Source organism: Erythrolamprus reginae, chromosome 6, assembly GCF_031021105.1.
Source record: "Erythrolamprus reginae isolate rEryReg1 chromosome 6, rEryReg1.hap1, whole genome shotgun sequence".
NCBI lineage: Eukaryota > Metazoa > Chordata > Lepidosauria > Squamata > Dipsadidae > Erythrolamprus > Erythrolamprus reginae.
In genome coordinates this window covers 49,883,981-49,899,139 of record NC_091955.1, presented here as the reverse complement: position 1 = coordinate 49,899,139, position 15,159 = coordinate 49,883,981, and the positions used below count along the sequence as shown (strand labels likewise).

General features: G+C 36.2%; 1 protein-coding gene across 1 annotated transcript in view; it reads right to left on the bottom strand.

Annotated features, from left to right (window-relative positions):
- The window catches only part of NAV3 (neuron navigator 3), a 491,922-nt gene extending 480,419 nt beyond the window's left edge, over window positions 1–11,503 (bottom strand). The window contains exon 1 of the mRNA XM_070755761.1: window positions 11,112–11,503. Coding sequence (XP_070611862.1) covers window positions 11,112–11,183 — 72 coding nt within the window. The 5' untranslated portion in view covers window positions 11,184–11,503. The remainder of the gene's footprint in view (window positions 1–11,111) is intronic.
- Window positions 11,504–15,159: the final 3,656 nt, after the last annotated feature.

Here is a 15,159-nt window from a genome sequence, read left to right as displayed (position 1 = left end):
GCCTGTTTGGCTGCTGGGTCCGGGCGGGGCTTGCTGGCCCTATATAAGGGCTCGCAGGCCCGGGATCAGCCTTTTCGCCCGGACCTGCAGCCTGAGAGCAGACACCCACCCGCCCTCCCTATTTTGTACTGTGCTTTTAAGGGTCGCCCTTAGGGGGGCCGAATGGGAATTTTTTGCGGCTTTGCCCCTTAGGCCAGGCCGTTTTTTCGCCCATTTCACACTGGGGAGATGGATGTGCAGTTAGGGGGTGCTTGCACCTTTTAGGTTGATTGGCTTACCTTTGGTCATTTGGGTAGGCAGGTTAGGGGCGGAAAACTGGGTGGTGGTTTAGCAACTGCGCGTTCTCCCTTGGGCATCTTTGGGGATGATTGACAGGTTCTCTCCAAGCTCGTAGTGGGGGCTACCTGAGCAGTTGGGGGGAACCTGTCTTTGGGTCCCGCACCTGGAAGTCCCCTGGGAGGGGTTAGCCCGTGGGACCCCCCTCATGCAAGTGCATGGCAGGGTCTCAGGTGAGGGAGTGGTCCCTCACCTGGACTAGCATCGAGCTACGCCCATATGTTGCCCAGGAATGTTATTGCTACGTCATTTCCGCCCCGGAAGTATTTGTTTGACCCTGCAGGTCCATTGCTTGGGTCATAGTTGAGTATTTTAATTTATGCTAATTTAATTAAATAAATTATGCTAATTTATTAATAAAAATGACCCAGTTTAAATCCAGCTCTTGTGTCCGTGTCGTTACTCCGTCTCTTCAACAACGTATACTGCATGCGGTATCCTGATATTACTAAATTGTCAGATAAGGGCCCACTTCCATAGATTCTATAGGTCATCTAAAGATAGTGTTTGCTTTCCAACTGTAGTGATAAACCAAACCAGAAACTGTAGTGACTTAATGCATCATAATGACACAAGATTGAAGATAATTATGCTGTATAATAAATCAAAGGTTGAGTTTTAAGTTCAGTAACTGAAAGACATTATAAACCTGAACAATGTCAAGCAGACACTATGCTACACCATGCTTCAAGACAAAATTTCATTTATTTGTAATTAGAAATAAATATTTTACAATATATAATTACATATAATTATATTTGTGATTAATCACTATGCTTTAATTATTTTCAATTTGTAACAATGAAAATATATTCTGCATATTAGATATTTACATTACGATTCATAACAGTAGCAAAATTACAGTTATGAAGTAGCAACATAATTTTATCATTGGGGGTCTCCACAACATGAGTAACTGTATTAATGGGTCACGGCATTAGAAAGGTTGAGAACCACTGCTCTATAAGTCAACAGGGTGCAACATGAAGGGTGAAGGGTGTTCATACAGAGCATTTCTTTCTACAAAGATATGCATTTACATATGGATGAATGGAAAAGAGGGTTATCACATGTTCAACAATGGGCGCCAGCTGCTTCAGGGGCTCTCCATTTTTATAATATTTGGAAAAGGCTCTCATTTGAGTCCTGAAAAACAGTTGCATGTAGGCTACAAACTATTTATTCTTTCTTGTTTACTACATTTTTATTAAAAATAGTAAGGTGTGCATCATTCATAAATTGAAGTTTTTCCAACACTTTTATATAGTGCAGAAAATGTCTATATTCCGTAAACATATATGGTTTTGTTCTTAAATTCAGAAGAAGAAAATCCTTGCAAATTTTAAACGACTATATATTTTTAAAGTATTTTAAAAATTCTAAAATCAAATGATGTGATTTATCTTCAATTTTACTATATGTTTCTGGCACAGAATACAACTGTTACATCAAAACCATCTATATTTTTACCATGTAAAAATCTTAAGTCACATAGGCAGTATTTATGAAGTAAAATTTAACCAATACATTCTTTGGTCACAAACGTCAAAGCAAATTGACTGTCAAAGTGTAAAGCAATATTATCTGTGATGTTGGGCAAAAATAACCATGAGGGATGCTACCGATTTTGTGAAATAAGCTTCAGTACTTCATAATCCCCTGGGAAAAGAGCTTACAGCTTTTTAATTCTAATGAGAGTTCTACTGAAAGACAGTATCTTTCAGGACCATTTTGGATCATATATGTCCTTTACTATGAAAAAAGGAACAATTTTTGTTGGTTTATTTTAACAGGAAATATATAAATTTTAAATCTAAAAAATTACAATTGCACTTTTTAACTTTCGAATAAATTAAAAAGAAGAACATTATATCCCCAATACAGTGTTCCCTCAATGTCTGCGGGGTATGCGTTCCGAGATCACCCGCGAAAGTCGAATTTCCGCAAAGTAGAGATGCGGAAGTAAGTACACCATTTTTGGCTCTGGACAGTATCACAAGCCGTCCCTTAACACTTTAAACCCCTAAATTACCATTTCCCATTCCCTTAACAACCATTTACTCACCATTATTACTGATACTCACCATTGAATAAGACATTTAATGATCCTGGTATTTATAAACATAATTATTTATTAAGAATATTTTTTTTTTGTTATTTATTTGCATAAATTATTAGTTTGGCGATGGCATATGACGTCATCGGGTGGGAAAAACCGTGGCATAGGAAAAAAAACGTGAAGTATTTTTTAATTAATATTTTTTGGAAAAAACGTGGTATAGGCTATTCGCGAAGTTCGAACCCGCGAAAATCGAGGGAACACTGTATTCTCAATTCTGAGATAAAGTAAACGAAAAGCATAATCAGTATTCTAAATAAACTAAAGTTACAGTATTCAGATTTGCTTCAATAGATTTCCAAAATTTTAAGTTTATGCTACAGTGAGGCCCCAACTTATTATGATGCTAATTGATTCACTGGTTTACAATTGCATAATAGGAAGCTCTTGTCTTTCCATTGAATGTACATTCAAGTAAACATTCCTCTGTGAAAGTATTAAGGATATTATTTTTGCCATTACCAATGATAATGGTATATTTCTGAATAATTTGTATACCAATTATTTTGTATATTGCTTACAAATTATTTTTGTATACTATTTATAGAAAAAAGTATAATTCTGTATAATTTAGAGCAACAAGATTTATTGCCACAATATTATGTCTTTTCATAATTTTACAAATTAGCATACTATTGTATTGGAATAGGAATTATTCTAAGAATAATTCAGTGAATGGAAATTATTCTCCTCCAGTCAGAACAGAATAGAATACTCAGAATAGAAATTAACTGGCTAGGAGTGAATAGGAAATATTCTGTTAAATAGGAATTAGTCTTTTCCCTTCAAACATACAAGGATTTCTTATAACAGACTTTGGAAAGGCTTCCTGAACAGTAAATCCTCTCTCTCTGTACACCTTCAACTCATCAGGAGACTTCCAAACACACTCAACATGAACAGCTAAGTTTTTTTAATAAAAAATAATACTTTACTATATCTAGACTGAAGCATCCCAAGCAATTACTTACTGACAGTGTGAGTCTGCAGTTTCTTTTATGTACACGATAGTCTAATTCCATAACTAGTGTCTCCAACATTTCAATAGACTTTTTGCCCCATGGTTCATGGCCTTAAAATGATATAACTAATATCTTTGCTGGAGAACTCTTAGGTTTTGCTTTTTTTTCATATCAATTCCATTCTTTGTACTCTCTGTTCTTTTTTCTTCTTCTATGTGTCTAGAAAGTCAAACACCATCACTCTCTTGCCCTTATATAAAACTCAAGAATCCTGCTCTTGCTGAGCGTGAAGGCAATCAGTTAAATGCAGAGCTCCTTTTTCAGCTCAGAAAGCAGGAAAAATGTTGGAAAAGCAAACCACAAGTCTTATGGAGACAAAACATAGGCTAGAGAAGGCCTACAATATATTATTGTTTCCTATAGGTACAATGTAAGACATGTGTGTGTGTGTGTGTGTGTGTGCGTGCGTGTGTTTGCATTCCATAATCCTTCTAATATGACAATGGTTAAGTTTTTGAGAGGCCTGCAGATTATCCAAATATTAACTGTGATGGAATAGCATCACTAGTGGGACTCAGCCGGTTTGGATCGGTTCGGAAGAACCAGATGTTAATTTTACATCTGGTTTGCCAAACTGGTAGTTGCAAGGACTGGCTGACCCTGCCCACCCACAACACTCCTCCCAGGAGTCTCCACGTGACCCATTTTAAATGTGAAGTAAGTATACACATGCGGAGACTCTGAGAGGGTGAAAAACGGTCCTATTATAAGTACCAGAAGTCAGGATACTGGCATGTTTCTGGCCTCTGGAAGGCCCCGGGAGGGCCATTTTCACCCTCACAGAGGCTCAAGCAAAGCTTCTGGAGCCTGGGGAGGGCAAAAACAACCCCCACCATGGTGCAGGAGGCCGAGTAAGCCACGCCCCATGGCCACACCCACCCAGCAACTGGGCAGAGAAGTAGTTGCTAAAATTTTTCAATCCTACCTCTGGGTTGCATGTGCAGCTGTTACCAGTTTTTCATTACTTTCTGAAACTGCCTTGAAAGTTCAGAACTGAAGGGAAGAGGTGATAATACACAAGGGCAGAAATTCAATGACCATACCGCAGTTCAACAAGTTTCAAGCAAAGAATGTAGACTTTTCAGGAAAAGTAAACTTATCATACTGGAATATTTTTTGGATTATCTTGTACTTGAGTACAATTAAAATAAACTTTGACATGCTGTGACATTCCAAGATTAGCATGACTTTTAAAGATGCAAAGTTACCTGGAAAATAGTATCAACAGTTTTACAAAGATCTTATAGCACATAAATTAATCCTGCATTAACTGGATATTTCCAAGCTTAGAAATATATATGTTTATACTTGCTGACCATACAATAGGAATACAAATAGACTACATTATAATAACTGAGGTATTACTAAATTAATATTTATTTTAATATTTAAGGTATTATTGTTATTATTAAAACAAGGGAATTTCATCCACTCTGTATTCACCATCATTATCAATACTGGTAAAGAATAATCATCAACTATGACTCAGGCATGCCAAGTGTATATAAATTCAATTCTGATTGTATTACCTAAAGGGACTCAGATTTATTTAATACACAAATGGAATCTCAGTTTTCATCCTTAAAAATCTCAAATAAATCCAGACATTCACTCATGAGGACCCAGATTGTTGGAGATAGTATGCTGACATTGACACCCAGAGACAGCTGTAAAACACTATGGAGTGCCATGTAAAACTAAATTCTATTGCTACAGTGATGCTTTATAAGCAGTTTTGCCATTTCATTTCATTTATAGAAAAGGAACTATTTATTTAGCAAACAATGAAGATGCAATGTGGAAAGTGAAATTCTGAACAGTGCATCTAATTGATTTATGTTCTTATTAGGAAAAAGAGAGGGAGAGAGAGGGAGGAGAGAGAAAGAGACAGGATAAATATATTTTTGTCTCGAATATTGCAATAAAAACATTGATTCATGTGCGCTTGATGGTGAAATGGGCTAGGCGTTTGTCAAAACTGTATTCAATATAGCATCTCAAATTGGAAGACATTATTAGACACTGACACCTTTGACATTATTTTTGTCTGTGAAACATGGCTAAATGCATCCTTCCCCGACTCCATCATCCTATCAAGAAACTATCTTATCTTTTAGTCCGACCGTGAATCCTGCAGAGGAAGCGGAGTAGCTGTATTCTACAAAAAAGTCACTAAACCTAAAAAACATCCAAGTTGCACATGATCTTACCATCCCTGAAACCATCATCTGTGATCTATCCCTAAATGCCAACTTCGCTCCTACTTTGTTACAGAGCCCCTGACTACGACATCACCCATGCAAACAAATTAACCTCACTACTAATGTGGGCAGCCTCCTGCCCATACCCCCTTATCTTCCTTGGTAATCTCAACCTACCCCACATTAATTGGATCCTAAACGAATGCACTACGGAACCCATCCATACAACCCTATACAACGCTGTTACCAATCTGGGACTAGACCAACTAGTAACAAACAATACTAGACTCAACAGCTGCATAGACATCATACTCTGCAACAGCAAAAGTGCAATTTATGGACTACAAATAAAAGAGCCATTTTCTAACAGTGACCACAGCATGATTAACTTCAGTCTCAACCTACGCCACTCCAAGATTCACCCTAATAATACGACACGCAAATACAATTTTTAAAATGCCAACTATGAATTCATAGACACCAATCTCTCAACTCTTGACTGGCAAACTCTATTCTCTGGCTGTAACACCGCCGATGACCTCTACAACATATTCTTGCTTGAATCACACTACATGTACCACTAATAACTACCATAAGCAAGAAAAACAACCTACCCATCTCAATAAGAAAACTACAAACAAACAAAAAATCTCTCTGGCAGAAAAACAAAAAAGGTCACATAGCCAAATTCAAAAGCCGCTACAAAAATATATGCCACCAAATAAAGACAGAAAGCTTCAACTACCACAGCAAACAAGAGGAAAACCTCCTGCGCACCAAATCCAACAGTGCCTTCTACAACTTTGTAAATAACAAACTCAAGGACTCAAGACCCATCCCACCACTAAAAGGACCCAACAACAAAGAATGTTATGATGAATCAACCAAAGCTAACCTCTTCAACATATTCTTTGGCTCAGTCTTTGTAAACAGCAACAGCTCATCCCCAAAATTCACTAATCGCACTTTAAATACTCACAACAACTTAACACAAATAGACTTCACAGAAGACAACGTTGAAAAAGCACTACACGACCTTAAACCTTCTCTATCAATTGGGCCTGATGGTCAATGTGCATACTTCTCAACAGCCATAGCAAAACCACCAAGCATAATCTTTTAAAAAATAATTTAGGACCAACTCACTACCAAAGCTACAGCCTCAAGCAACAGTCATCCCTATCTTCAGAAAAGGAGATTCCAGTCTAGTTGAAAACTACAGACCAATCTCACTTTGCTGCATCACATGCAAAGTCATAAATCATAAACCAATCAATTACCCTCCACCTAGAAACTAACAACTTACTCTCTGACAAACAATTTAGTTTTAGAAAAAAATTATCTTGCAATCTGCAATTCCTTCACTGCAAAAACATATGGACTACACATCTTGATCAGGGCAAATCAATAGATGCAATTTACATTGACGTCTGTAAAGCCTACGACTCAGTGGGTCATGACTTCTAAAATTCAAATCCTACGGCATCTTAGGATCCCTCCATAGCAGGATAACTGCATTCCTATCAAACAGACAACAAGTTGTCAAAATAGGGACTGCAATATCTAATCCAGTTCCAGTTAAGAGTAGTGAACCTCAAGGCAGCGTACTTGGACCAATACTCTTTATACTCTATATAAATGACCTTTGCGATCACATTACAAGCAACTGCACTCTTTTTGCCAATGATGTAAAACATTTCAACACCACCAATAACACAGCTACTCTCCAAAAAGACCTTGACTCTGAATGGTCAAACATCTGGCAACTCCAAATCTCAGCCAAAAAAAGTTCTGTCCTACACATTGGCAAAAAGAATCAGAACACCAAATACAAGCTGAATAAACAAGACCTTACAGACAGCCCTCACTCCCTAAAAGACCTTGGAATACTCATATCAAATGACCTAAGTGCCAAAGCCCACTGCAACTTCGCCAAAAAGGCTTCAAGAGTTGTTAACTTAATCCTACGAAGCTTCTGCTCCGATATTCTCACACTACTAACCAGAGCATACAAAACTTTTGCCAGAGCAATCCTTGAATACAGCTCATCTGTCTGGAACCCACACCGCATTTCGGACATAAACACTCTAGAAAATGTCCAGAGATACTTTACTAGAACAGCCCCCCATTCCTCCACTCACAACAGAATACCCTATGCAACTAGACTTACAATCCTAGGTTTATAAAGCTTAGAACTACGTCGCCTTAAACATGATCTAAGCATAGCTCATAAAATCATCTTCTGCAATGTCCTTCCTGTCCACAACTACTTCAGCTTCAACCACAACAACCCACGAGTCCACAACAGATACAAACTTAAAGTAAACCACTCCAAATTTGATTACAGGAAATGCAACTTTAGCAGTGAAGGGCTACCAAAATTTTTGCTACCACACTGTGGGCGTGGCTTATGGAGGATACCCTGCATTTTCGTTCAACATCTTTCAGTGCAAATTGGGTGCTCTGGGGTGGAGCTCCGTTTTCGCTACTCCACTGTATTCCCCCCCCCCCCGGTCAGGGCAGTAGCCCACCCCTGAACTTTAGTAACCGAGTAGTTGATGAATGGAACTCACTCCAGACACTGTAGTATCATCACCTAACCCCCAAAACTTTACCCTTAGACTATCCACTGTTGACCTCTCCCAATTTCATGAAATATGTCTTTGTAACAGGCAAATGTTTTTGTTTAATTTCTAAAGTATCTTAAAGTTTTAAGATCTTCAAATATTCTCTGAAAGCTGCCTTCTCTTGTTCTCATAATAGGAGGGGGAAAACACATTGTTTTTCCTCCAGTAGTCAGAGAGGCTTAGAGAAAATACATATATAGCTAAAATCTTGTATTCGCTAAATTAGTTTGTACACCTATTTCAGTTTGTCAGAAATTGTATTAGTTTCTTAACAACTCTAGGAAGCTTTCCTTACTGGTGCCCTGATCATAGGATGCAATATGAAGTCTGAAGTACTACTTAATATTAAGCCTTAAACATTTCAAAGTGATGTGCAAAGTGATCATCCATGACGCACTGAGGCAACTGCATCCCTAGAAGGCTTAAGACAGTTGCTTCAAAAGCTTTCTAGGGATGCAGTTACCTCAGTGTCTGTGCTTATGCATATGGATGCAAAGAAACCAGGAGACTGTGAATTCTAGTCCTACTTTAATCATAAAAACCAGCTAATTGATCTTGGCCAGATCATTCTCTCTCAAGCCAATCACTCACAGGATTGTTGTTGCGATTAAAATAGGAAGAGGAAGGAGTATTATGCATGTCTGTTGCTTTGAGTTATTTTTGAAACTTAAGAAAGGCAGTAGAAGAATAGATAAATAATAACAACCTAGGAAGGCCTCCGAGCTTACTACAAGATTACTCCAAGCTTACTAGAAGAATACTACTTGCATTCTTCCAGGCAAGGAATGCCCTTGGCAAAAAGTTTTTTCAAGTGCCTTGGATATTATCCTATCTTCAAACAAATTGATCTTAGCAAATCAAATAAACATCACTTGATAAAAACCTACACACATACAAAAATTATTTATATCTTTCTTTCTTACTTCTTACTTCCTTCCTTCCTTCATTTATTTATACATACTGAAATCCATAAAATCCATATAGCAAGGAATCAACATGTATTTTCCTAAGAAGTAATACATACAGATAGACAAGTGGGTAGTACTGTAGTCTATAACATTCCAATATTAGAACAATATCTTTCTTAAACATCATTTATTTTTGTTTATTAACCAAATGAATATGATCGCCATCTCATGGAAAACCTTCAGCAATCCAATAAAACAAATCTTCATACCTAATGCTTAGAAACACAAGTAAAGCAATAAATACACAATACCAATAAAACAGTGAAATACTGTAGCTAAACTTTAAAAAAATATTTGAAAAGCAACCACAATTCTGCAATTTACATGATCTTGCTGGAATGTGTAACAATGAGGTTGGGGAAAATAATAAAATTAACCTATAGTCTCTGTTTAATAACAAATGGGCTAAACTGGACAACATATGTGTTTAATGTTCCGTCACCTAAAATTTCTAGCAGTTTTTGTTTTGCAATTTAGGAAAATTATTAAGAACCAGTTTGGCTTATATAAATTCAAACTTATTATCCTGAAATTATCATTTGTTTTAAAATTCAGAGGTACAGTACATTTTTATATTGCAAAAGGAACTACGCTCAGTTTCTGCCATTAGGATATCAACCAACAGCTTGGAAAGATTTCTGCCAAAGATCTCTGAAAGCTGTTTCTATTCAAAGTAATCACATTGAGTTCCAAAGTGAATTGACAAAGTAATCCTAAAAATCTGTGTCTAGGCCATTCAATTTATCATTGCAATTAAGTGAGAAGGTAATAGACAGAATTTGGGAATAAACCATAATCAAACTTCCTATTTCACAGAAGGCTGATTAAGTATGCACTGATCCCCATACTATACACGGAGTTTGAAAGAATAATTTTAACCCCAATTACTAGCACCGTAATAAGTAGCAAACATTCTAGCAAACTTTCAATTCTGAACATTTAACAGTTAAAAATATACGAGGTCTGATAATCTAAATGTAACATTTATATTTTGTTATGTACATAACTCTTTATGTAAATTGAAAGTTAAGTTCTATAGAAATACATCCATCACAATATATCAAAGTGCATTTATAAACTTTCCTTGCAACTAGAAACTTTAACAAGATATTAAAGAATAAGAATTCCTGAGCAAAAAAATTGTACGATTTATTTATTCATTAATTCATTTAATTTGCATGTTGAACATGCATTTCAATCAGTTCCAATTAAAACCTGTCATTAAATATCTCAGTGCAGAAAGAATTATAGAAATGGTCATCTATTCAGAGATGAACTTTTAAACCTTGCATAAGCAAGCTTGTTCATCTGCAAATGAAATCTTTAAAAGAAATGGAAATATTTTCTTATTCAGCTTATGCATTCATGGGAAACATTTAAAAGAATCTGCTGTTAAATAAATAACTCTAATATTCATCCCAAATAAATTATAATTTCTAAAACATGCATATCCAACAACATTTGCTCATTTCATACATAATATTAATTAATACATGGTGATGTTCTTTTCTTAAGTCAATATTGAAGCCATGGGGAAGCATTTATTTTCCCAGAAAGTTATCGAACATTCAAACAAGCTAAGCCTGCAAGTTAATAATAGTCATTATTACAGAAATACTTGGCACAGAGTAGAAATGGCAGAAGAGTGAATGTTTTGCCAATCATATTTACTCAATAATTTCAAGATTCTTTGGAAGTCAAGGTAGTAATAAAATTAGTTCTACAAATAACAACTGTGGAGTAAAAATCATACAGTATATTGCAAAATATTTTGTAAATGATAATAAATGGATAATAAATATTGGAATAGAAGAAAAAAAGATCAAAAATTGCCTTACCTTCTTCTGATCTTCCAGCTTGTGACTGAATGGATTTCTTCCATGCCTACTCATATCTGAAGATAAATCCATCACATCCAATCCTGTCCCCGAAATGGAATTGATAACAGACTAATCCACAATGTGAAGTTTCCAGGCACAGAGATACACTGCTTTATCCATCACACAACTTTGTGGAAATTTGGTGCCTTGAAGAAGTAAGTTAAAACTCCATGGACTGAGTAGATGAAATAAATTTCACGATTCTTTCTCTGGATCTTCTGAATCAACATATCGTCCTTAAAAGCAGATGCCTCCAAAGAAAAGTGAATATTCACACCGTTTAATTCCAATTTATCTGTTTCTCCCTATACAAAAATCCATTTTTGAAAGATACAATTTTGTTGGTGAACCTATTGAGAAAGAAACATAAATTATAATTAATGTATTATATATTACATGTTTAAGCATGAGAGTATATTTATTATACTTATGTTATGAACTTCAATTTGAAAATACTTTTGTAAGTGCAATTATCATAAAATATTATAACAATAGATCCAAGCATTAATCTGATCCAGACACACTCATCATTTTGAAATTAGACAAGGCAAAGTGCTGCTTTGTAATTGCAGAAGAGACGGAGTAACGACACGGACACCAGAGCTGGATTTAAACTTGGGTCATTTTTATTAAAATAAATTTGCATAATTTATTAATTAAATTAGCATGAATTAGCATGAATTTGCATAAATCAACATATTCAACTATGACCCGGAAACAGTGGACCTGCAGGGTCAAACAAACACTTCCGGGGTGGAAATGACATAAAAGGTCAACATTCCTGGGCAACTAAGGGCGTAGCTCGATGCTGGTCCAGGTGAGGGACCTCTCCCTCACCTGAGACCCTGCCATGCACTCGCATGAGGGGGGTCCCGCCGGCTCACCCCTACCCTGGGACTTCAATAGCGGGACCCAAAGACAGGTTCCCCCCAAGTGCGCAGGTAGCACCCCACCATGAGCTTGGAGAGAACCTGTCAATCATCCCCAAAGACGCCCAAGGGAGAACGCGCAGTTGCTGAACCACCACCCAGATTTCCGCCCCTAACCTGCCTACCCAAATGACCAAAGGTAAGCCAATTAACCTATTAAATGCAAGCACCCCCTAACCGCACGTCCATCTCCCCAGTGTGGAATGGGCGAAAAAACAGCCCAGCCTAATGGGCGAGGCTGCAAAAAATTCCCATTCGGCCCCCGAGGGCGACCCACCAGGCACACTGCAAAATAGGGAAGGGCGGGTGGGTGTCTGCTCCTGTGCTGGGTCCGGGCGAAAAGGCTTGGCCCGAGGCCTGCCGCCCTTAAATAGGGGCGGCAAGCCCCGCCCGGTCCCCACGTCATGCCCGGCCACGTGGGCCAGGCTTTCCCGGCCGAAATCTCATCTCGCGAGATTTCGGCCGAAAACAAGATGGCGGCCGCCATCAGAAGGGTCCGAGTCTGCCCGGCCCTTCTGCAAAAGCGCCGTGGGCCGGTAAGTCGAGCCGGCGATAATCTAGTATTGCCTCAGTCACAAATAAAGACACCAGAATGTTAAATTTGTAGAGAAGGTTAAATTTGAATTGCATATTAAGCATTCCCTCATACATTAGGCATGCCCCTCTGTAAAGTTATATGCCGGTTTTCTCACCAGTTCAATTCTGATACCTAACAGAAATTGATTGGCAGAAAACTAAAGTGGAAGAGAGACATTGGACAGAGGACAACATGTATTCATCAGAATAGTATTTAGGTATAGATAGTGGGTTAGGATTAGATCTTCACTTTCATGGTTAATTTGTCTAAAGGTCAAAACAATAACAAACAGATGAAAATACAAAGGCTGCATTTTATCATAGTAACATAACAAGTTAATTATTTTGTTATTATTATGTTGCCTGACTCCATTGACTGAGTGGTTTACAAAATATTAAAAACATCCCTTTGTTATTTTTATTTATTTATTAGATTTATTTGCCATTTATTTGCCTGCCATTAATATCAAAAACACTCTTTACATTTAAAGCAATTTAAAGAGAAAAAAATAGTATGAAGCATAACAAAACCAAGCTGAAACAAAGGGGCTTCAAAACAGTTTCAATTACATCAGTAATTTAATAAAAATAATAAAATTGGTAACAAAACTAATATCAGTCAATGCATCTGGGAATTATTCTCAGATATGAATTAGAAGTCTGATTTGTTAAATTACATAAAATAATGAGCAACAATTCAAGTTAAAAACACGTTTAATGTTACTTTCCTACATTTTAATTGGATAATATTAACAAAATATGGCATTTCTTCTATAGAAGTATAATAATAAAATAATGTTTACACATGATCATTATTCATTTTTCTTTGGATTATAGCTTTGCAGTAAATTGGGACTATTTTCCAATCCAATACTTTATTATAATTGTGTATATTTTATTGCAATATTAGTGAGATGTAACAAGCCAAATTACAGCTTTCATTTTTTTCCTTAATAATGCAAATATTCTTATAATTCCAGTATCCTATTTAATCCAAAAAAAACCCAACAACCGGGCAATATTTCATTCACTCAAAATGACAGAATGAAGAGAATTAAGCATTTCACCCATGATTCTTTCAGGATCATTGTTTTTAGGACTTTTTTTTTTTGAGAGGACACTGCATTGATGGAGAAGGCTATTAGAATTCATTCTAGATACTCTGAAAACTATCTTGATTGTCTCAAGGGCCACTTACCGTATCGCTGATATTATAATTTGTTATTTGAGAGCATCATTTGAATTGTTTCCCTTACTCAAATTGTCTTGGATTCTGATTCTGAGCCTGTCAAAAGCTATAATGATACCCTGTGTATCTTCTTCCTCCTGTCTCGTTTTTAAGTTAATAGCAGCTTCCTTGTACAGACTGAGATGCCAGGCAAGGCCAGGCCAGCTCTTTTATCATTTTATTTCAATCTGAAAAAGGCTGCCAGACATGTATGCCCTTCCTTTTACCTCTTTTATCATTCAATTTATTGGTCATAGAACAGAAGAGAAAGAAAATATATGTATGGTGTACACTAGACAGTTAGTCAATAACAGTGCTTTATTTCTGCTATTCATCACAATTTTCCTATAGATTTAATACACAAGTTAGATTGTGTCTGTAGCAGAAAACATATAGTAAGATTTAAAATGGAGTAGCATTCTTTAAATCAAACAGCCACCAAAAATAGCTGTGATCTGAAACTAAATGACACATACTGCTTGGAGCAGAATCTTCTGCTCCAACATTATTTACAGTTTTATATTAGTAGGAATAAGCAATTGACTTGTTCACATAAAGCTTGTTCCTAAGAAAAGGTATATGTTAGGTTAATAGTCTTAATTATGCCAAATGTAGTATTCATTGTTAATTGTAATGGCTATAGCAACCACATTTGGCACTTTTTTTTATCATACTAAACTTGTTCAAGTAATTTTTGGCAAGCTAAGGTTCTTAATCTATATACTTCTTTGCAAGCCAGCATACTATTACTAAATAGAGAGAATCTAGTGTACTGACAACAAGAAGTAGAAGAAGTAAGTGTGAAAGTAGAATGATTTCAGAAAGATAAAAGTTTCTTTGAAAACATATTAGAAGACAAAAGAATCTACTAATAGAAGATTTGGAAGCTGCTTGGAACAAAGAGAAAATGATAATGTTACAGAGTGCCACTAAAATTTAGTGATTTAATGGATATAAAAATGTGTTTCATGTAGGTGAAAAGGGCTAATAAGCAGCCTCTAGCAGAATGGATGGAATTAAAAATAACAGGAATGAAATAATTTGGCATGGATTTCAAATCTAAGAATTCTAGAAGCACTATTTTAGACATGGCTATGGAAATTATAATGATACGTTGAAGAGTAAAATTGAAACAAATACTATAAACTTAAGTGTCCCCAAAAGAAATAATGAAAAAAAATTCTTGAAATGAATGAAAAAGTGTTGAAAAATAGTACATATAGTGTAGATTCAGTAATTAAAGAAATGTCAAAATACAGGTGCTATTTGCTTA